Below are 22,614 nucleotides of genomic sequence, written 5' to 3' on the forward strand. Positions count from 1 at the left end.
CTGCTTAGTCCAACAGCTCTCTTAGGGGGCTTTCTCACTATAGGAAAAGAGAATAGACTCTTTCAAGTTATAAATGATATTTCCATGTTGGTGTAGCTAAATAACTGAAAAGTTATATTGGCAGCAATCTACAAATGTATACACAATGCATCTCCTTGTGCTTGCCCCTCCCAGCTCTGATAAGTAGCCCTTCCCTTTTTTCTGCCTGGAGTGAAGGAGTCAATAAGGATGAATCTGAGGCTGTCTTTTAAAGTTTACTATTAGTACAAAGTCTAAAGGTGTGGAGATGCAGCAACCTGGAGATGCTTCATGGGGAGTTTTGGAGGGTGTCTAATTGGGTTCTGTGCTAGTTTGGGGGCATGCTGAGCTGAGCTTCATTTAAGTGGCAGGTCAGGGCTGTATATTTCTCTCCTTTAGACAGGCTTCTATGTCAGATGAGCAGTTTACAATTTTCAGAATGCTTGCTTTATCCTAAAGAGTAACCACTCCTTGTAAAATTGCTTAGGTGGTTAGAAATGCAAATAAAATGTTATATATGCAGTACAGTAAGCAGAAGAGCCCTTGTTAAGTGAATGTTCAGTGTCTGTTAAACCCTGAGCCTATCTATGCATGGTTCCTCAGAAGTTCAGTGGGACTTATTCCTATGTAAGTGTGTATAGGATAGTGCTCCCAGTAGGCTGCTTGTAGTGAGCCCACGTCTGAAATCAGCAATAGTTTAAAGTTTGGAAATGTTATAATTGGCAGATTGTATCCTCTCCTTTTAGTAGGAGTTTTAAAAATAAAACTTGGACAATTCTGAAAGCCCCAAATGAATCTGATTTCATCATGACTTCTGAGTAGAAAACAAACTACTCTAGTGTTTCCAAACCTCATGGACAGCGATTCAGTGATCATACCTTGAGAAATAGACTCTAGTCTAGCCTATAAAAACTCATGTCACAAAAAGTTGGTGGTCTTTACAGTGCTACAGGACTTGTGCTTCTTGAATAACAGTTGTGGGCAGGGAATTAGACAAAATTTATATGTTCCACACATCTTGGGTTTTGTTCTAGAAAATATAATTCATAGAGTTGGAAGGTACCTCAAAGGCGATCAGTACAAAGGCCATTTTTGTTCTTTCTGATGTTGGACTAAGTCCCTGGTGGGGAAGCTCCAGCCCATGAGCCTAATAAGGCCTGCAAGGCGGTTTCCCCTAAAATATGGTTGTGTGCCCAACACTGGATGACATATGTTACATAAGGTGTGGGGCAGGTAAAGATGTGACTTGTATTGGCTGCACAAGAGAGTTCCCATTGGGAACTCTGTAAAGGTAAAGGGACTCTATTGCAGCAATTTATTGGGGCTGCTTTTGGTGCTGAGCAGCTGATGGGCACTTAGATGGGGCCCCTTTTGAAGTCGGTTGGCCTCCCTCTCAGTGCCCAGCACCTAATGGATGGTGAGAGGAGCTACTTTTAGGGTGGTTTCTCAGCTGCTTGATGTTGATACCGACATCTCACCTTCAGTGAAGCTTGCTCTCAGTGCTAATCAGGTGATGTGTGCTAAGATGGAGCAGTTTCACAACCTCTGTGATAAGCAGCAGATTGGTAGTGTCATAATCATTTTAGCCAGTGTTTTTAGCCACCATTGGTGTAAGGTGACCTTTAAAGTACTTTCTCTTAACCTGTACTAATGATCCTTATTTCTCTAGTTATTCAGTATGTAATTGCTGGGACTGACACTGAAATAAGTTAGGTGAAATCCCAATTTCTAGGTTCTTTTAGTCGGATAAAGATGAATTATGACTTCAATCCAGTATACACTTAACTGGGAGATGAGCCCTGTTAAATACAATGGGACTCAGTAAGTTTGAGAAATTCCATGTGTGAACTAAGCTTATGTTACTAGTACTGCTAGTAGTATGATTGGAGAGAAGGCCATAGCTCAGTGATAGAGTACATGCTTTGCATGCACAAGGTCCCAGATTCAGTGTCTGGCCTATCCAGGCAGGGCTGGAAAAGAGCCATTTCAGAAACTCTGTAAGAGCTGCTGCCCATACTGAGCTGAAGGGACCAATGGTCTGACTCTGTTTAAGGTAGCTTCTCTCCTAAGCATCACTTATAATTAGTATTGAGACTATCAGGAGCATGATATAAATATTTACAGCCTGATATAAATATTTACAAAGAGGTCACTGTCTGTCACTGAGTAAGTCCTATTAAAGTTGGCATACTTGTTTCTGAGTAAATTATGCATAAGCTCAGATAACATCATGTAAATTAGCAGCGGGTCTAGCTGATCTTCATTAGCTCTAATAGACATGGATACAAGTCATAGCTGGTTACTGTTGTTTTACAAAGCAAACACATAATCATGGTTGGAAATTATATATTTCCCACACCCAGGACAGAGCCAAGCTCACCAAATACCCCTAGTCCAGATTTTTACTTGTTTGTTTTAATTAAAATATTTATACCCTGATATAGGTTCTTTTGTCACTCTGGCTCTTGTGTGCAAAATAGGGTGCGGAATTATAAGTATACATCTCTGGTTCTTATTGCAAGATGGCCCAGAATTATAAGCTGCCTTTGGCACCCAGAATAGCTGAATAGCACAATCTGCTGCCTTTCTGGGAAAACTCTTCACTGCATAGATGCCATTCTACAGTATAACATCAGTTATATATAATACTGTTTTTGATACACATGTGACACATGAAATTTCAATCTATACTGCTTTAAGGTTTACTACTTGTGTAATTGCCCAGGTTGTTACAAAAGTGTGTGTTTGTAACATGCTGCCTGCATTGTTACTGCTTGGACGTATTCCAGATGAGTGAATGTATTACAAAATGTTACATTTTTAAATGTCATTTTTCCCAGGTTTTTAGGAAAACTGAATCTTGATATGCTTTTATGTAAACCACTTGACATTTTAAATATGTATACTGTAGTTAAAATAAATAGTAAAAAGCCACTAATGATTTTTAAGAGGTGTATATCATGACTTTTAAAATTATTTTTTTAACACTTTATGTACCGCTTAACTACCATAGTGTCTTTAAGTGTTTTGACATCATTTAAAGAGATGATCCCTGCAACTTTAATATACTGATTTTTCTCCCTTTCCCCCCAGGTCCAATGCAAAATCAGATGCCGTTCTCTCCTGGATATGGATCACATCCTCAGAGCTATAGTGCTCCATCAGGACACTACTCACAAGTGCCCAATAACATTATCCCTTCGCAGCTGGATAACCACTATGGTGCTGATTATTATTCTGCCCACTATTCAGCACAGGCACAAAATGTTAATGCATCTTCTATGACTCCCAAGATGTTGAGCATGCAGGGATCACAGTACTTGTACAATAGAGAACCTCATATTGTAGAATCATCTGGACCTGTCCCAGGAATGGTTTCGTCAGCGTCCCAGTTACATACCAGCATTTCACAGTCATATTCCTCGTTTGGTAGTCCCTATAGTAATTCAGCCTTGCACTCTGCCAGCTCTTCAGTTCCATCTCAGGGATTTGTTGCTCCTTCTGGTCCCTATGCCACACCTGTTGCCTCTAGTGCTGCTTATCCTAACGTTTCATATCCTTCTATGTCCATCGGCAGTCCATATGGGCAAGTGACTGCTTCTCATAACATACCAGCTTTTGGACATCCAGTAGAGGCAAATGCTTATTCTTCCAGTCAAAATAGAGCACCACCTGCAGGGCAGCAGAGGGTTCCTTTGAGTCAAAGTTCTGCAACATGGTCTGCCCCAGAGCTCCAGCTGGCTCAGAAAAATCATAGCGGAAGCTTTGCAGGATCCTTGCCACAAGCAAGCAACTCGGCAGGCACAGGTATTGCACAAGGAACCAAACTGGATGTGACACACTACATTTATCTATTCGTTTATCTGCACCATTCATGTTTAAAAAAAGGTTGGGAGGGATCTACTTTTTACAACAAAAGGGGTGTGTTGATGAAGAGAGCTGAATCTTACCCATCACTTTACCTCACCAAGCTCCATTACCTCAAGCACTTTTTCCATCACTTTTTTCCTTTGCTTAAATAAAGATCCTTTCCCCCATTAGTCCAGGCTGAGCTACGCCAGATGTGCTTATTATGTACTTTAGGAGCATGTTCTGGTTTGTGCAGCGTGAGAATACTGTTTAGCACATACGTACAGTCATGTTTTTGAATTTGACTGCTTCCATGCAATTAATTTGTTGTTTTTTTTAAAGTGATACTAATAAATCATATTGCCTGGAATAGACAAGGCTGATGTATGTATTACAGTGACTTGATTGGTTCATGTCTGAGCATGTAAGAAATTCAGGCAGTGTTAATTTTAATATATAAGCAGCAACCATTTTTAGGAGCATCCAAATTACACAAAATCGCTAAAGCATGGTTCCTTTCAGACCCGCAAGATGACAAAATGGGGTCGGAACAGGGCATGCTTTTATATGTGCTTCACCAGTGTGCACGGGGACTAGAGACTAGTTCTTTGTTTTCTTAAATGCTTGTCCTCAGTTCTGTGTTGTATTTCTCTTGCTCCCTCTCATATACATATGTGTGTGTTAAATTTTTCAACTTTCAAATTCCAAAAATGAGGGGTGCTAAAAAGTTGTAACATGCCTTAGGATTTCAAAAGATATTTTGGTTAAATTAATATAATTTAGGTTTGCTTGGTAATTAAAATGTGTGTAAAGTTGCATGGAAATCACTAAAAATGATTGCCAAGTAGAATAATAGAATCATAGATTCTACTTGGCAAGTTATATTCCAAATCACTTGCAGTTATATATTATCATTATTGTTATATATTATTATTATTATTAAGAATTACATGACATTTTCAAAGGTAAAATTAAATTTTCTTGGTTTTCCAAATGCCAAGGAATTGTGCTTCTTCATCAAACATAGACTTACCAAGTGAAATTTGCCCAAACACAAAAATAATACACCCAAAATGTTTTAAAGGACCCCCCCCCCCCCGAGTAAATTTGCAAGCATTAAGTTTCACTCCCTAAAATGACATGCCCTGGTATAAGTAGCAGCAGCAGTGGTTGTGCATACTGATGATCAATCATCACCAATCTTAAAAAAAAAGGGGGGGTGAAGTTAAAAGGAAGACTACCACATGAACTTTCTGGACTAGAATTCATCATTAAGTTTGTTTCTGTTTGTTTAAATCTCAATCTAAACAGTGATCTCCTCATTAGAAGTGTTTCATTTAGCATAGTAATGCTAGGAAGATTGTGTTTTAACCTGTTAACTCCTGTTGAGAAGGCTCACTTTATTTGGCATGCATCACATACACTTAATATAGAGTTGTCATGGCAGTTTGGCCAGCAGTTGACAGTATTTTTCTCAATCGGTATATGTCCATGTGAATCTATATTCTTGCAAACCGAGAATAATCATGTACAGTGGTACTTCGGGTTATAAACACCTCGGGTTACAAACACTTCGGGTTACAGACTCCACTAACCTGGAAGTAGTACCTCGGGTTAAGAACTTTACCTCAGGATGAGAACAGAAATCACGCGGTGGTGGTGGCAGCGGGAGGCCCCATTAGGTTAAGAACGGTTTCAGGTTAAGAACGAATTAAGTTTGTAACCAGAGGTGCCACTGTATCTGATAAAATTCTGTGCCTCAGTAAATCTGTTAGCTACAAAACTTTCATTGCTGCAGCAGACTTAAATGGTTTCAACTGTGAAATCCGTTAATCAATGTAACTGTTGCCAGTTACATTTCAAAATATAAATGTGCATTTCCCACTTTTTGGTTCGTATTTCAGGGTCACCGCATCTTGTAAACCAGAATATTCCGCATATAAAACCTGCCCAGGGAGCGTCTTCAGCTGTTACTACTTCAATAAGAACACCTGTTGTGGAAAAGACAACGAAGCCCACCACTTCCTCTTCCCTTACACAACCATCTGATCCTTTGCTTCAAGAAGGTATAAAACTAGAAGATGAATTAAAGTGTCTACATTTTGAAATTGCCCTACAATTTGAAATTAATGATTTCTAAAGAGTTCATTTTTCTCGGTTTTATGTGCTCATCTATCCCAGTGCAAGTAATAATTTAATATTAATTCTAGCCAGCACTTCTGTAAGATTTGGCTCTTGTTACTGTGTTTATTTATATCTTAAGATACATTGTGTTTTATAATATATACACTCGCACTGTATGCAAGCTGCTTGAGAAAGCATCTTTACTTTCGCATTCTCATTTCAAGGTGAGCACAGATTCCATTTGTATATCTAGAAAGATATGTGCAAGACAACCTACTCAGTTGTCAAATTACAATTGCAAGAGGCAGAATCATACTTTTCAAGTAGGAGCCTTTTACAAGGATGATGTATGTATGGTAAATTTACAGAAATATAGTCGAAATATATTCAGAAATCAGTAGGCTTGGCTGAATGTGAGCCTTTTAATGGGAGCTCCAGGGACCACCACATAAAGTTTTAAGAGTTTGTAGCCAGTGCTTTGGTAAATAGTATTAGTCTGACTTTTTAAGTTTCTGAGGGAGAGGTATTGATAAGACAGCTACAAAGAATGCTGCTATACAAGTTCTACTATGTCTTAAGAAGGTGCTGTTTTGATTTTGGAGATTGTAATGGTGCAGAGGGGTGGAGAGCATGGTAATAAATGGCTTCAAATCAGTTAGGGATTTATAAGTCTGTATCATTACCTTATATTGATATGAAAGATGGAAGGGGACCAGTGCACATCACTGGTGTAATGTGTTACTGGCAACCTGTTCTTAGTATTGGACAGACCATGGCATTCTGCAATAGCTAAGACATCCAAACAGATTTAGAGGGTAGTATTTTTAAGTCACCTCTTTGCCTTAAAGCACCTCAGGTGACATACTTAATTCTGTAACTTGGTGTCAAGGTTTCAAAGGTATGAATAGTAATTCAGCCTAAATCTGAGAAAAGGGGGTCACAGGGTTTCTTTTTTGTATTCTCCCTCCCCTAGTTTCATCTGAGTTCATTGTGAGCGACTTCGGTATGCAGATATAACAGATGTGCTGTCATAGCTTAGATTGATATACCAATAGTAGAAAAAATATTACCAATTTCTTAATTCTTCCTTATTACCACATTTATATTATAGTTGTCCACTCTGTGTTTTAACTGGTAAATTCCTTTCCCATCCCCACACCTAATCAGCTTGATTATTTGCAAGTTCACTCAGGAGCAAGTCTCATTGAAGTAAGCACAGCTGAACTGTGCATGTGTTTGTGAACTTAACCCTGGCACGCTATAAAGCCTTTGTGTTATGACTCTTACATGTACTATTCATGTAGAGACTAATACGCTGCAAATATATTAAGATATTAGCTGAAATTTATTTTATTTGTAAATCCCCTACATGAAACATCCACAATAAAAACAAATTTGGATCCAGTACAGATACAGATTGAGATAAGAATCTCCACTTAAAAGGCTTGTTGAAAAAGGAAGGTGTTTGGTAGGCATTGTAAAGGCAACAGAGATGACACCTTTTTAATATTTAACAGGAGGGAGTTCCAAAGGGAAGGTGTCACCACACTAAAGGCTCAATGCCTACATGATATGGAACAGATCTCTTGAGTAGGTGCTATCTGCAGGCCTCCTGCAACGTGCAGTCATTGGTTGGGTATATGAAGGTTGAGACTATCGTTTAGGTATCCAAGTCTCACAGTCTCAAGCTCTATATTTGTATAGGTTCTGCTAAATGAAAACTGACTGGCAACAAAAAAGTATTCTGTTGATCTTAGAAACACTTTAATAATACCTTTGTTTTATGGATATGCTTTTTGCCAGCGGTGTATATATTCATTGTATTCGATCAAAAGGTTCCATTCTATAAATGGAAAGAGGTTCTGTGACCAGAAGTGGCATTTCCATTCACTTATGCTCAGTTTGTGAATATAAGTAACTTTTCATAGAGAGAGAGAGAGTCAAAAATTCATTTAAAGTGTGACCCGTTATGTGGAGCATCGGTGACATCATTTGGAAGTTTAAGTTGTGTGGATTAAGGAAAAATAACACTCATTAAGTATTAGTACTTTTGAAATTGATATTAGCACTATATGCTAATGATAACTAGTGAAATCTGTTTTTTCCTCAATGGGCAATTAATATCACGATGTCAAAATGTGAAATCCACCCAACTTTTTAAAAAACAGGTCTCAAAACTACTTCAACTACTTAAAAAAATTCTCTGAATTAAGAGAGCTGTTTCACTATCTCTGGAGGATGAACTGTGTGTTCTAATTCTACTAAATTTCTTTGTCTACTGCTAATAATTAACCAAACTACTGCAATAAAAAGTCTGTTTTTCCGTAAAGACAAAACTTTCCTGGTATGGATTGGGTAACTCACTTTTCATGTTTGGGTGTCTTTTGTAATGCCTGGTTTTGCTGTCACTTAATGCTCTGATTTGTGCTTTCAGTTTCTCACCTTTTCTGTGTGTCTGATTCTTGTATTTGTGCTTTCCACTTCACAGGCATGCAGTATGGTGGATATGTTAATAATCAAGCTAGCTCTCCAGCAACTCCCTTGTCATCAAGTTCAGATGATGAGGAAGAGGATGAGGAGGATGAGGAAGCAGGTCTGCTTTAAGCTTTGCACCAGTATTTCTCACTTTCATACCCAATTTTGATAACATTTATTCCATCCCCTGAACAAAAGTACATAACACTAAGTATCCTGATTCTTAAACAGTCTAAATAATTGAAGGAAAAATGCATTGCATTTAGTAGCTAATAATATAGGGTGGTATGCAATTAAGATTTACTCAGAGTAGATCCACTGGAATTAATTAACCTAAATTGGTCATATTAACTAATTTCAATGGGTCCGCTCTGAGTAAAACTTAATTTGATGACTAGGAGTACAGTAATATGTTCAACTAAACTGGCTCAAGCAGTTTAGAGCATTACAACTCTTTTTTTATTCCATGGATTATGGAATACCACTCATTAAGGAGTACAATTACTCCTTAATGAGTGGTATTCCATAATCCATGGAATGAAAAAAGAGTTGTAATGGACACTCATCAATAAAAGTGTTGTTATTTAAAATTGCAGTTTTGGACATGTATAACATACTGCGTCCAGATTGTCCAATGATATTCATTTGTCCTACTATAAACATAAAACTAGGGACGCAGGTGGCGCTGTGGGTTAAAGCCTCAGCGCCTAGGACTTGCCGATCGAAAGGTCGGCGGTTCGAATCCCTGCAGCGGGGTGCGCTCCCGCTGCTCGGTCCCAGCGCCTGCCAACCTAGCAGTTCGAAAGCACCTCCGGGTGCAAGTAGATAAATAGGGACCGCTTACCAGCGGGAAGGTAAACGGCGTTTCCGTGTGCGGCTCTGGCTCGCCAGAGCAGCGATGTCATGCTGGCCACGTCACCCGGAAGTGTCTCCGGACAGCGCTGGCCCCTGGCCTCTTAAGTGAGATGGGCGCACAACCCCAGAGTCTGTCAAGACTGGCCCGTACGGGCAGGGGTACCTTTACCTTTACCTTTAAACATAAAGCTACCCCCTTTATTGTTAAAAAAACTACAGTATTTTGACATTCTTCATGTGTGAGAAAGTTACAAATAACCAAAAGACAGAACACAGAAATACTTTTTGAGGCCGTTTGTTGTTTGTTTTCTTGTGCAGACAAACATTTCCTTAACATACCTCCATTATGGTAACATATTTGCCAAAATATTTTGTTTGGCTCTCTTCCTGTTGCAATGAATATGTAGTGCAGAAATTTATTTCAGATTTAATAAGTTTTGGTTAACCTGGAGATGCTTGAAACCAAAAAGGTTATTAAACTTCAAACTACCAAAGTTATATTGTGGTATATAGAATGGCATGCATACTATTGACATAGCTGGTAATTATATTGACAGTAATTTCAGTAATAAACATGTTGTTTCAAAGTCTACATTTTTTTTAAAATTACCACAAATTAATAAATGAAAACGAAATGGGTTTATTTTAAAATCTGGGAGGTAGTGTTGTTAAGCTACATGTGTACGGTATGCTGCACGTGGTGCATGGAAATATTGAAAACATGAACAGATATGCCTTTAATAATTTGTTGGTGGCTTGGGGGCTTTTCTTCGTTATTAATGCTGAACATGGCTTTTTCAAATGGTATTTCTCCTGTATTAATCCTCACAAATACATTCCTCATTTCAGTATAGCAAAAAGAATGTACTGCCTGTCATTGTCCATTCTCTATTTTATTGTTATACAGTAAACCCACAACTTACGCAGGGGTTATGTTCCGGGGATCCCGCCTAACGCCGAAATCACATACAGTCAAAACACATTGGGTTCAGTGGCAGGCAGGATTGCCAAAAGTTGTTTTCCCCAGAACCCCACCCCCTTTTAATTTATTTATATATATTTGCCAAGTGCATAAAGCTGAATGTGCATGAGTTAAATGTGTGTAAGTTGCGGGCTTACTGTATATGGCGTCACTATAATGTAGAGTTCTCAGTTCTGCATCTTAATGTGGCTTGAAAGTTTTTCTGGATGAAAAAGTAGACTCATCACTTTGCTTCTACAGTTGATCCATCTCTGTACAATCCATTTAAAGCAGATTAAAAGCTTACAGCTAATTACTATATTTCAGGGCTTTTCTGGAGGCATTCAATCTCCTGAACATAGCAAATTAGGGGATACTCAAGCAATTCATGGCTTAGAGAAAACTAAATAACATTGGCATCTGTACAATTAAAACATATTGAGCTGCTTGTTTTTAAGTTTTCCAATGATGTACATTTTATTTGTGTCAAACTTCAGAAGCAAATGGCAAAAGGGTCGTGAAATGCAAGAGGTACAGTCTTGGACATTAATATGCAAAGTTCAAATTCTGCGTAGGAAAATTCCAAACACTACAGCAGGCATTTCATGGCCTTTCAGCACCACTGTTTACGAAGTGCTTTTTTCTCTATACTTTCTTAGGTGTTAGTTTTTCAGGATGCCATAAAGGTACAGGGCTGGATCCAAATAGAAAAGGAATCTTCAGCTCCAGTCTATTGTGTGTGTGTTTAACAGACTTTAACTTAGCTGTTCTTCTGGTATATATCTCACTGAGTAAAATGGGAACCTTGTGTGAGTGTATTTAGCAGTTGTACCCCGCAAATGTGTGCTCCTGAAGTAGACTGTTCAGATGGAGTCAGGAAGCAAGAGAATTTGCAGTAAGCAGGAACCCTGGCATCATCATCAACATTATCCTCCTCCTCATTTATTGGTTATTAAATTTATTCGTTGGTTTTTACAAAAAAAGTCTCATAGTGACTTATAAGGTAACAAAAAATATGCAGAAGCAGAATATCAAATAAATTCAAGGTGCTTCCATTAAGTGCTGAGGGCATTTCTTTTCCCTCTGCCTAGACTCTTAAAGTGCCTCCAGGCTTTTGTTTATGCTTGCAAATCCTTTAACTTTGAAGTAGAATTGCTTCCAAAGTCCAGCAATGGGAAGTCAGGATATGTAAAATGAATTATAATCACCAAAAGCTTCTGAGGTTATTTTTTTCTTAACTGGAGTTTGTCCTTTTTAACTCCCCCCGCCCCCATGCATTTTTAGTTCAGTTTGGCAACTGCTATTAACAAAGATTAAGACTGAAATCCTATGTTTGATAAACATATGAAATTACCACTAAATACTAAGTTCCTAAGGGTTCTTTACAGCTTCTTACCTGGCATTGATAAACATTTCTCAATGTGCAGTTTTAATGCCAGTCTAATGAATATGTGTGTGTGTTTTTCTCTTCTAGCTATTGACAGCTCTTCCACTACGAGCAGCGCATCTCCCGTTCTCAACAATTATGATAGCCTTGAAGGAGGTGGCTATCCAGGTGAATCATGCTTTTGTTTGTTTAATGTTTATTTTATTTATATTTATATACACACACATATACAAATGCAAAGTTCAGAAGCATCTGTAGTACAGCTTCTATAAATTATTTGCTCAGCGTAGAGATTCAAATGCAGCACAGTGTATTGTTCAAGTGACTGACTCACTTCTGCTTTTCAAGTTGCATATTAATTCAAACTGATAAGAAGTTCCTTAACATGTAGTAAATCTTGAACATGCTTCATTAGAGGTAAAGCCATCTGATTTTAGTGGGGTTTATTCCCATATATGTGGATAGGATTGCATGTTTTCATATTGAAAATAAGTAGTTCCAAGTAAAGTATTCTTTAAAAAATACACCTTTGACATTTCCCTATATAACATGGGGTTTTATTTCACATATTTCAACTTCTGATGAATTAACTATTTAATTCTGGTTGCAGTTGAACGCAAAACGTTTATTGGAGAATTGCATTCAGAAGGTTAAATATGTAACAAAGTAGATATAATTACTTCATTTCATTTGCAGTTAAATTTTTATTACTACCCTGTTTAAGAATTATTTGATATTTGTTTTAATAGTTAGAAATCAATACAAATTAAGCATGGGCTTTTATTTACTCAAATGACAGTAGTTGTGTTACTAGTTACTTTATTGTGTGTTAAATACTAATTTACAACAGGATATTTAACTGAAGTTCACTTTCTGTTCACTGCTCTGTTAATTAAAACACTCACTATACTACAGGCACATAATGCTCTCATAAGCAACAGTTTGCATTTCGATGCTTGCTTTTTAAAGGAATAAATACTGTATTAAAGCATTGCTTTTCTGTTTAGAGGCACGTTCTACAACAAGTAGTCCAGCTCCTGTTCCCTCAGTTCCACAGACGTCTAAAACTTCTAAACCATTTGGCTATGGGTACCCAGCTCTCCAGCCTGGCTATCAGAATGTGACACCACCACTTCCACCTTCCAGTAACTCTGGATATAATTCTGGATTTCCTCAGTATCCACAGGTTAGAAAATACTCGCTATATTTGATGTCATAGTGACAGATTAACTGAATGAAGGAGCATTTTTTAAAAAAAAAAATGTACTTCAGTTAAACAAGTCACCAGAGTAAATACATTTGCATTTGTCTATTGTTTTGATTCACCTCTCAGTAGGGGGTTCAGAACTGTGTCCACAGGTTACGTCAGTACAGTACTTACACATAGATTTAAGGTGGCACTATGAAATACAGTTGAAGAGAAACCAGTTGTCCCAGGCCTACCAAGATGAGAAAATACTAGCTGCTGCTTCAGTCCACATTTTCCACCTTCTCATACAGCAGGGACCAACCTTGCTGTTCTCCACAGACATGAATGTGACTTGTAGGAAAGATCTAATATATTCAATCAAGGAGGATGATTAGTCAGTCTAATTACTATTCTTGTAGTGGAAGTGGCAAATCCTATTGAAAACAAATGTGGCACTTAATGGAAGTTGGATTGCAGCCATGACCGGTGAAAATTGCAAAGTTATGGGGCAAAGGTTGTTTTGCACAGCTTATATGATTAGAAAACGAAAAGACCGTATGCACTTGGTTGACAATAAATGGTTCATATTGATAGTTGTTTGTGTTGGTGTTTTTAATGATACAGTGATTTTCTCAAAGCATGTGACTTTCAGACAGTTATATATGAAGATTATACACTTCCAGTAAAGTCATATGAATAAATACATTCAAGTTCATGTACATTGAATAATAATAATAATAATAATAATAATAATAATAATAGGCAACTGTCCTATATTTGTGTGATGGAGTTGTGTGGCATTGGGTTGAATCCAATGAAAAGCTAGTGGAAATCTGCTCATTCACTGTAGCTTTGCTGCTCCCTCTTCCCCAAAGCTCCCTAGAAAGGGTCAGGGATACATCCAGAATGACTTGCAATATGGCATGGAGGGCTATTGTGGGAAGAGAAAAATAGGGTGGGGGGGCCTTCTTAAAATACTCCAGAATATCCCTGTAAACATGTCACTTGGTACTCCATGCTATCTTGAATGTTCTTTATGTCTAAGGAACGGATGAGAGATAGTTAGCCATGTTGACAGGTATTGATGGGAGGTGGTATCGCACAACATCTGGAAGGCCACAGGTTTCCCATCCCTGATTTAAGTCACAAATTATATTGTAATGGAAAAGGCTGGTGATCTGCCCAAGATGGTCCCAGACCACTTGTGCTAGTAGACTGATGTTTTTAAAAAGCAACATGGATGATGATAATAATAATAATAATAATAATAATAATAATAATAATAATAATAATTTATTTGTACCCCGCCCATCTGGCTGGGTTTCCCCAGCCACTCTGGGCGGCTTCCATAGAAACCAAAAATACAGTAAAATATCACAGATTAAAAACTTCCCTGAACAGGGCTGCCTTAAGATGTCTTCTGAATGTCAGGTAGTTATTTATCGCTTTGACATCTGATGGGAGGGCGTTCCACAGGGCGGGCGCCACTACCGAGAAGGCCCTCTGCCTGGTTCCCTGTAGCTTTGCTTCTCGCAATGAGGGAACCGCCAGAAGACCCTTGGCGCTGGACCTCAGCGTCCGGGCAGAACGATGGGGGTGGAGACGCTCCTTCAGGTATACTGGGCCGAGGCCGTTTAGGGCTTTAAAGGTCAACACCAGCACTTTGAATTGTGCTCGGAAACGTACTGGGAGCCAATGTAGGTCTTTCAAGACCGGAGTTATGTGGTCTCGGCAGCCGCCCCCAGTCACCAGTCTAGCTGCTGCATTCTGGATTAGTTGTAGTTTCCGAGTCACCTTCAAAGGTAGCCCCACGTAGAGCACATTGCAGTAGTCCAAGCGGGAGATAACTATAAATCCATAAATCATAAATCACCCCACAGAAGGGGTAGAAGTGAATGTGCCTGTTAAGAGAATCTATCAAGAACCTCATATGCCTGGGTCAGATGCATTGCAGATATGAATTTGGGAGGGGAAATGGAAACAGGAACAGCTTATCCAAATGATATAGGATAGAACTTAGTGTAGTACAGAACCTTGTAAATAGTTGAATTTGCTTACTAGGTATTGCAGGGTGGGGAAAATTAGGCAGATACTGTTCAAGCAGCTAATGCTATAAAATAAACGCTTCTTTAAAATGTTATTTTTCAGCAATACCCTACAATGAATCAACTGTCAGCTAGTCTTGGAGGACTAGGTATTCAGCAACCAGAGAGCTTGCGACCGGTCAACGTTACTCAAGATAGAAATATTCTGCCTATTGGTCCAATTCCAGCTCCTGTGCCTAATTTGAACTCAGAGCTGAAGAAACTGAATTGTAGCCCCGAGTATGTATAAAGTTTCTAATCTTAAGCATGCTTCTAGACTTGTATTCTTTTTTAATCCATATCTCTGTGTGAGTCAAGAACTGGTATCCTGATTTGATTGTTATGGTATAGGTTTGGCAAACATACATTTCAGGTCTTGCCTTGTAATGCTCACATTTTGCCTCTCTATGAAATGTTGGAAAGTTTTAGCAAATGAAGTCTGCTTCTGTTGTACTCATCCCAGATGCAAATATGTTGACACAAATGGTTCCATTCATTGCAGCTATTACAAATGATGGAAAGTTATGATTGGCTCAAGAACTTTTCACGCTGAGTTTATACAAGTGTTTCTTTTGGCAAGGGTGTGGCTCGTTGCACTGCTTGCCCCATATCAGTGAATCTGTGTGTCATCAAACTTTGAATTTTGCTTTTACTACCTGGATACTTTCATGTAGAGATGTGGGTGGTGATTTTTGGTGAATATGGGCCTCTTTGATAGCACAAATGTGTCATAATCTTTGAAACTAACATTTGCGATTTCACTTTTAGCTCATTTCGATGCACTTTGACAAATATTCCACAAACTCAGGCTTTGCTAAACAAAGCAAAACTTCCTTTGGGATTGCTTCTACATCCCTTCAGAGATCTGACGGTAAAATGACTTTTTATTCCCAGAATTTTTATTTAGCCAAACTTGAATAAATTAAAAACATCTTTCATATTTTAAAGTTGTGGTTGCAGTAAATAATTGTGAATCAGTTGTCTTGAAACCCAAACACAACACTGGAATCGAGAGAGAATATTTACAATAGATAATTACTGTTTTACATATACACCACTTTTAACTAAATTTACTTATGTGCAATTGGCACAAATTTCAGCAACGCTCACTTAGAAATAAGTGAGTTTAATTGTAGCCTTTATACCCTGATCATTAATAATGGAATTCTTCTAGGCTTAATTTTAATTATTGGGGGGGGGGGGAATTGAATATATTTTTTCCAGTAGTAATTTTTGAAAAATGCATAGAAAACATGAATTTGTTGTTTAGGGGTGAAAAATATTATGAAATACTTCAAAGTTTTTCTTCAAATTGACATTTTACAATGTTCTTTATTCCTCAGCAATTGCCTGTGATAACATCGAACACCATTGTGAGATGTAGATCATGCAGAACATACATCAACCCTTTTGTTTCTTTTATTGACCAAAGGAGATGGAAATGTAACCTGTGCTACAGAGTTAATGATGGTGAATATTAATAAAAATGCCACTTCCTAAAGGAATGAATGATGATCTGCAGCACTTCCTTTGTGATAGCAAACCACCCCTGGCCCTTGCATAGCAAGCAGCTCTCAAAACATAGGGTGACACAGTCCCCTTAGGGCAGCCGTAGGATATTTTTTTCAGATGATGGGCTGAATCCTTATCTCAACTAACCCCTGTGGGCCACCTGTCAATAATCTGACATCATTGTTATGTCTGACCATGACTTCAGATTATCTTTCTGTGAGTGCCAGTCAGCTGATGGGTACTGACAACAAGACCCTTTAATGTTCTTCATTTGGTAGTGTGGGCCTGGGTTCAGACTATGCCTGCAGATGGACATTTTCCCTTTGCAGACTGGCAGGTGGTATGGGTATTGTTCCTTGGCACGTGGGGCCTGCTGCCCTAGGGTTTAGGGAAGCTTTTAATGTTTGTTTCGGGAAGCTTTTAATGTTTGATGGATTACTGTATTTTAATATTTTGTTAAAAGCCGCCCAGAGTGACTGGGGTAGCCCAGCCAGATGGACGGGATATAAATAAATAATAATTATTATTATTAGAATGGTGTGACCAAGTTTAGTATTTTTGCACTCAACAATGGGTAATATATTTATTTTATATTCATTTAGTTCCTGAAGAATTTATGTATAATCCTGTGACACGGTCCTATGGAGAGCCACACAAACGGCCAGAAGTCCAAAACTCTACAGTGGAATTCATTGCTTCCTCAGACTACATGGTAAGTATGTCTGGAACAAAATATTGGTTAAAATAAATATTTGTAAAACTTTGGGAATGGAGGGTTTTGAATTTAGAATTCGCTTCTGCTGTTTTCATTTCAGCCCCTTACCCTCTTTTCAAAGTGTCTATGCAGATGTAAAAAGTGGGGCTCATAGGAACATGCGATATCAAAACTATTCATGATTACAAATAGAATATAAAGGACTTTGTCAGTAAGCTTAAAGTCTAAACTTTAATTTACAGCTTCGTCCTCCTCAGCCTGCAGTGTATTTGTTTGTGTTGGATGTATCCCACAACGCAGTAGAAGCTGGATACTTGTCAATTGTGTGCCAGTCTCTGCTTGAAAACTTAGACAAGTAAGAACTTTCTTGGTTTTTTGTTGTTGTGTGTATTCATGGTCTGGATACAGAGGCCATTAAAATAATTGCCAGTGTGGTCCTGCTTTGATTACATGACCACAGGAGGGGTGTGTGTTCTGGTGCTTGAATCCTGCTTGCTGGTTTCTCACAGGCATCTGTCTGGCCAATGTGGAAACAGGGTGCTGGACTAGCTGAGCCATTGGCCTGATCCAGCAGGCTTTTCTTATCTTGTTGTGTAATAGTGCCATGATTAAGCAGAGCCAAATCATCGGAGCATGAACGTCATGTATCCAGTCATCTCTCTCCTCCCCCCCTTATTCATTGCAATAATAAACTATTCATATTTTAGAAAGCTGTTGCTAACCCCTGTGGGTTAAATACAGAGCTGCACTAGGCTGTATTTGGGGCATATGTTGTCTTCAAGCATTGAAGACTGTCTCTTGAATAATTTTTTTTCTAACATTAGAACAAGTTAAAGGCACAGCAAAAGATATCTGTGCTAAACCAATGCATCAGGGTCATTTGTCTTTTTAATCTTAAGGTTGCCTGGAGATTCAAGAACAAGAATAGGCTTCATAACGTTTGACAGCACTGTTCAGTTCTACAATTTGCAAGAAGGATTATCACAGCCTCAGATGCTAATTGTGTCAGAAATTGATGGTAAGAGGGCTAATTGTCTCAGAAAATGTGTGTGAGATAGAGTGATTCAAGGAGAAGAGACCATATTTAACAGACATTTTATTGAAAGTAACAAAAAATTAAAAATAGTGATGTGGAAAAGGAAATATAATAGTGCCATGTTAAGTATAATAGAATAATATCTGCCTAGAATTCATTCCTGCAAGATAAAATGAGGGCAAGTTGGTGTGCATTTGACACACTGTCTGGGACCATTAGTAACAACATGAAGAGGTACAGCTAGAAAGGAAGATTGGTGAAGTCCTTGTGCATGTGTGGTGTAGTGGTTAAGAGCGGTAGTCTCATAATCTGGTGAACCGGGTTTGGGTCTCTGCTCCTCAACATGCAGCTGCTGGGTGACCTTGGGCTAGTCACACTTCTCTGAAGTCTCTCAGCCCCACTCACCTCACAGAGTGTTTGTTGTGGGGGAGGAAGGGAAAGGAGAATGTTAGCTGCTTTGAGACTCCTTCGGCTAGTGATAAAACGGGATATCAAACCCAAACTCTTCTTCTTCATGTACAGAAGTGCTTTTAACTTATATTGCTGCAGCTCTTTGCACCCTAGCTATGGTGTATCCTTTTAAGTACATAACATAAAACTATAATACCAATATATGTTTTCTTCACAGATATTTTCCTGCCAACACCTGATAGCTTACTTGTTAATCTGCATGAAAGTAAGGAGGTAAGGTGGATAATTCACAGAAGAATTAAATCTTAAAAGTGAAGATAATTCTTTCCGACTGCTCTGTACTTGGTTAAACTGCTTTAGAATGGGGATGTTAAATCTAATTTTTAAATCACAGCAGGACTACAGCACTTCCAGTCCTGCTCCCACCTTAGAATTTCTTCTTCTGCTTTTGCTTTGCCTCCTATGACACATTGTGATTCAGAAGAACAAAGGAAGGCTGAGCAGACAAGCCAAGGCCTCTGCTGTCCTTGGAGCTGGACTTTAAAATCAAGGTTCCACGTAGGACAAACACGGAGGCCAGCCTGAGAGGAAAGCAATCTAGATATGTCAGACTGAGATGGAAGCTGGTGATGACCAGTGAAAATTGCATAGCGACAGCCCTTTTCGAAGGAGAGACACATAACTACTATGTGGACAGTAGGGAAAGAGGACAGCCAATGGGGAAGAACTGAATAGCCTTTATGTCCATGATACCAAGGAGGTTTTTGATAAAAGGGTAATGTTTGTAGGCTCCAGTTACGTGAAAGAATGTGACTCTTGGCAAAGAATCATTTCAGCTTCCTGAGAATCTTGCCTTTCGTTTTTAGACCGATCAGGTGTTTGATCCCAGTGGTTTCAAAGATTTATTGAAATGAATTTATACACAACTTAATATGTCAAAGATCTCTAAGCTTCAGAGTGTGCGCGTAATGCCTGCTGGGAATCCCGGAATCCATAGAGACATGGCCAAATAAGATTTTTCACTGGCTAGTGGTGGGACTTCAGCATTCTTGCCACTCCTAAAAAAAATGCAAAATATTTCCTTCTAACACTTTAACAATTATTTTACAGCTAATTAAAGACTTGCTAAATGCACTACCAAATATGTTCACTAACACAAGAGAAACGCACAGTGCATTAGGCCCAGCCCTTCAAGCTGCCTTTAAATTGATGTCTCCAACGGGCGGGCGCATATCGGTGTTTCAGACACAGTTACCATCGTTGGGCACAGGACGTTTGCAGTCCAGGGAAGATCCCAATCAAAGATCAAACGCAAAGGTACTTTGGACTCTGTAGTGATTATGGATCTAACAAGCTTCTGTGGTGGCTGGGTTTTTTGGGAGGGGAATTGTTTTTATAATGTTGTGTTTTCATATTGTGTGCCACCCTGAAAATCTTTGGATTATAGAATGGGTTATAAAAATAAGAGTAACTGATTTGACATTGTATAGCTTGGACAACAGGTACTTGACAATGTTGGCTGGGGAATCTGTGGCCTTCCAAATGTTACGTATTACAAGCAGTCTGAATTTTATTTGCATTTTTTTATTTAAAAAAATGTATTTGTTTGTGTTGCACTCCCAACCTTATTTTTTTCTTTGTATCCTAGGTTGTTCAGCATCTTGGTCCAGCAACAGATTTTTACAAAAAGTTGGCACTGGATTGTTCAGGACAGCAAACAGCTGTGGATTTGTTCCTTTTAAGCTCACAATATTCTGATTTGGCTTCTCTTGGTAAGAGCTTTTAACTTGCAGAGCTACTTCATAATTAGCACGTGTTGAGAGAACAATTTTTATGTTCAGTTAAAATTGCCAAGGAAAATTCTAAAGCTCAAAAAGACTATTTTTAACGGTTTTTAACATTTCATGCCACACTTCGGAATATGTCAAGGTACTAACTCACTGACTGAACTGTAAAATGGAGATATTTCCATCATGAAATTATGAACTTTTGTTGGTTGGCTCATGAAACTATCTATTTGGAGCATACAGGATTGCCAACAAGCTGTCAGCCTTATGTAAAGGTTGTACCAGTTGATGCCCCTATATGGGAGCTGATATCATTCTTCAGAAAATGGTAGCAGGGCCAGTGCAGCCTTGCAGATTGCATGGGCCACATGCACAACACACACCCGTACCCCAGCTGAGCTGATTAATGAAACTCTACTACTGTGCAAACACTGGGAGGCTCTGAGGCTGTTAGTGGCCCTGCATACTTCTGGAGTGATTGTATGGGAACAAGCGGCAATGTGAACCACTGCGTAGTTGACTTGTTTTTTAAAACATGTATTTAGCAAACATACTGGCTCCTTAGGAAAGATGTCTGCTCACTTGTTCTTTCTTGCCCCACTCGTCTTGTTGCTTCCGTAATATTCCATGCTGCAGTAGTAAATTATTTATTTCAGTGACACTTCTATAATTCAGTCCAAAATAAGCATTTTTAGGATCTCTGCCTTAGTCTAAACTTAGGGCACTATACAAGTGTAACCTGTCTTTGCTTCTAAAGACACTATGTAACATATGTAACTTGCTTTTAAAAATGGAAAATTGCTTGAAGGTGAAGGTAATTTCTGAAAAGCTTAGAATCATGAAACATGGAATCATAGAGTTAAAGGGACCACGAGGATCATCTAGTCCAACCCCCTGCAATGCCGGAATCTTTCACCCAGCATGGGGCTTGAACCCACAGCCCTAAGATTAAGAGGCTCATCTACCACCTGAGCTGGCAGATGCCATTCTTTTTATATATTATTTGGCTGGCCTGGCAATCTTCTAAGAAAATACACTGATTTCCTTCGTTATCTGTTTTTACTAGCTTTCCAGAAGCTCTATAAATTCAAATTAGATTTTTTTTTAAAAAAACTCTCATATATATGGGTGTAATAGCAGTTACCCTCTGGTAATTTTTAGACTAAATCACTTTGAAGTATAACTGGTATAAATCACTTTGAAGTATGCCTTAGGAAACTACAGTTATTTCAGAATACAGCTGCAAGACTGCTAAGTGAAACACTAGGTGCTTATCTTGCCATTGTTTAAACAGCTTCATCGGCTCAGGGTCTGTTCTCTGCATTGCAACTGTTAGTGAATGAATAATAACTATCTCTTTTTTTCATCCTTGCCAAAAGCTTGCATGTCCAAATATTCTGCTGGATGCATCTATTACTACCCATCTTTCCATCATACCCACAACCCTATGCAAGCAGACAAATTGCAAAAAGACCTTAAAAGGTACCTTACACGGAAAATTGGATTTGAAGCAGTCATGAGAATAAGATGTACGAAAGGTATGGTGTGGTTCTGGTTTATTATTAAATGCACCCAATATTGGTGAAAATGGTAGGATTTGTTTGAGACAGTGGTTTCTCCTTCTCTTCTGCCAAAGGTGCTATCGTCCTTCTTTTAGCCCCTCCAACCAAACATGAATGCATGTCATTCAAAAAGTGTGGCTAGGGCAAAAATGGTACGCACACTTGTAGAAAATGATGCAGGGCATTTCATCAGAGGAGTTCTTTTTAGGAGGATGATTCTAGCACTGTAGTAGCAACAATATAGAAAATAAAAAGGAGAAATGTTCGCTGTACTTTGAGGACTGTGTGCTCTTCATGAATCCATGAATAAAATTTCTCCACTACAAAATTACAGGAAATAGAATATAAGTATCTAATGGTGGGGAGGTCCTGCGCAAGGGCTGCATTTTCTTGTGGGGACAAGAAAATGTTGCCCCCACATGTCTCCATGTTGGTGTTGACTAGGCCAGATAAAAAGTGTGCAGAGCAACATATCTGACTCCTACGTTGGCATCGTTGCCTACATTCCAACCATGCAAAAGTAAGAAGCTTCTACACATGCACACGTCTCCTTCCAGGAAAGCAAGAGGCATGGTGACAGTTCAGGAACGTGTTCCAGCAAAGCAAAACCACTTGAGAGTGCAAAGCAAGGCCTTCAATGGGTGTAGTT

General features: G+C 38.7%; 1 protein-coding gene across 2 annotated transcripts in view; it reads left to right on the top strand.

Moving 5' to 3' along the window:
* SEC24B (SEC24 homolog B, COPII coat complex component) overlaps nucleotides 1-22,614 on the top strand; it is a 37,133-nt gene that overhangs the window by 5,038 nt on the left and 9,481 nt on the right. Inside the window, exons 2-16 of one of the 2 annotated variants that reach the window (XM_079990197.1) lie at nucleotides 3,112-3,825; nucleotides 5,772-5,933; nucleotides 8,480-8,584; nucleotides 11,757-11,837; nucleotides 12,677-12,855; nucleotides 15,007-15,182; nucleotides 15,711-15,813; nucleotides 16,286-16,412; nucleotides 17,057-17,166; nucleotides 17,412-17,524; nucleotides 18,069-18,187; nucleotides 18,834-18,889; nucleotides 19,727-19,933; nucleotides 20,265-20,388; nucleotides 21,783-21,941. In XM_079990197.1, coding sequence (XP_079846323.1) covers nucleotides 3,112-3,825; nucleotides 5,772-5,933; nucleotides 8,480-8,584; nucleotides 11,757-11,837; nucleotides 12,677-12,855; nucleotides 15,007-15,182; nucleotides 15,711-15,813; nucleotides 16,286-16,412; nucleotides 17,057-17,166; nucleotides 17,412-17,524; nucleotides 18,069-18,187; nucleotides 18,834-18,889; nucleotides 19,727-19,933; nucleotides 20,265-20,388; nucleotides 21,783-21,941 — 2,535 coding nt within the window. The remainder of the gene's footprint in view (nucleotides 1-3,111; nucleotides 3,826-5,771; nucleotides 5,934-8,479; nucleotides 8,585-11,756; nucleotides 11,838-12,676; nucleotides 12,856-15,006; nucleotides 15,183-15,710; nucleotides 15,814-16,285; nucleotides 16,413-17,056; nucleotides 17,167-17,411; nucleotides 17,525-18,068; nucleotides 18,188-18,833; nucleotides 18,890-19,726; nucleotides 19,934-20,264; nucleotides 20,389-21,782; nucleotides 21,942-22,614) is intronic. The other variant, XM_079990198.1, reaches the window with a different exon arrangement.

Source organism: Podarcis cretensis (assembly GCF_951804945.1).
Source record: "Podarcis cretensis genome assembly, chromosome: 9".
NCBI lineage: Eukaryota > Metazoa > Chordata > Lepidosauria > Squamata > Lacertidae > Podarcis > Podarcis cretensis.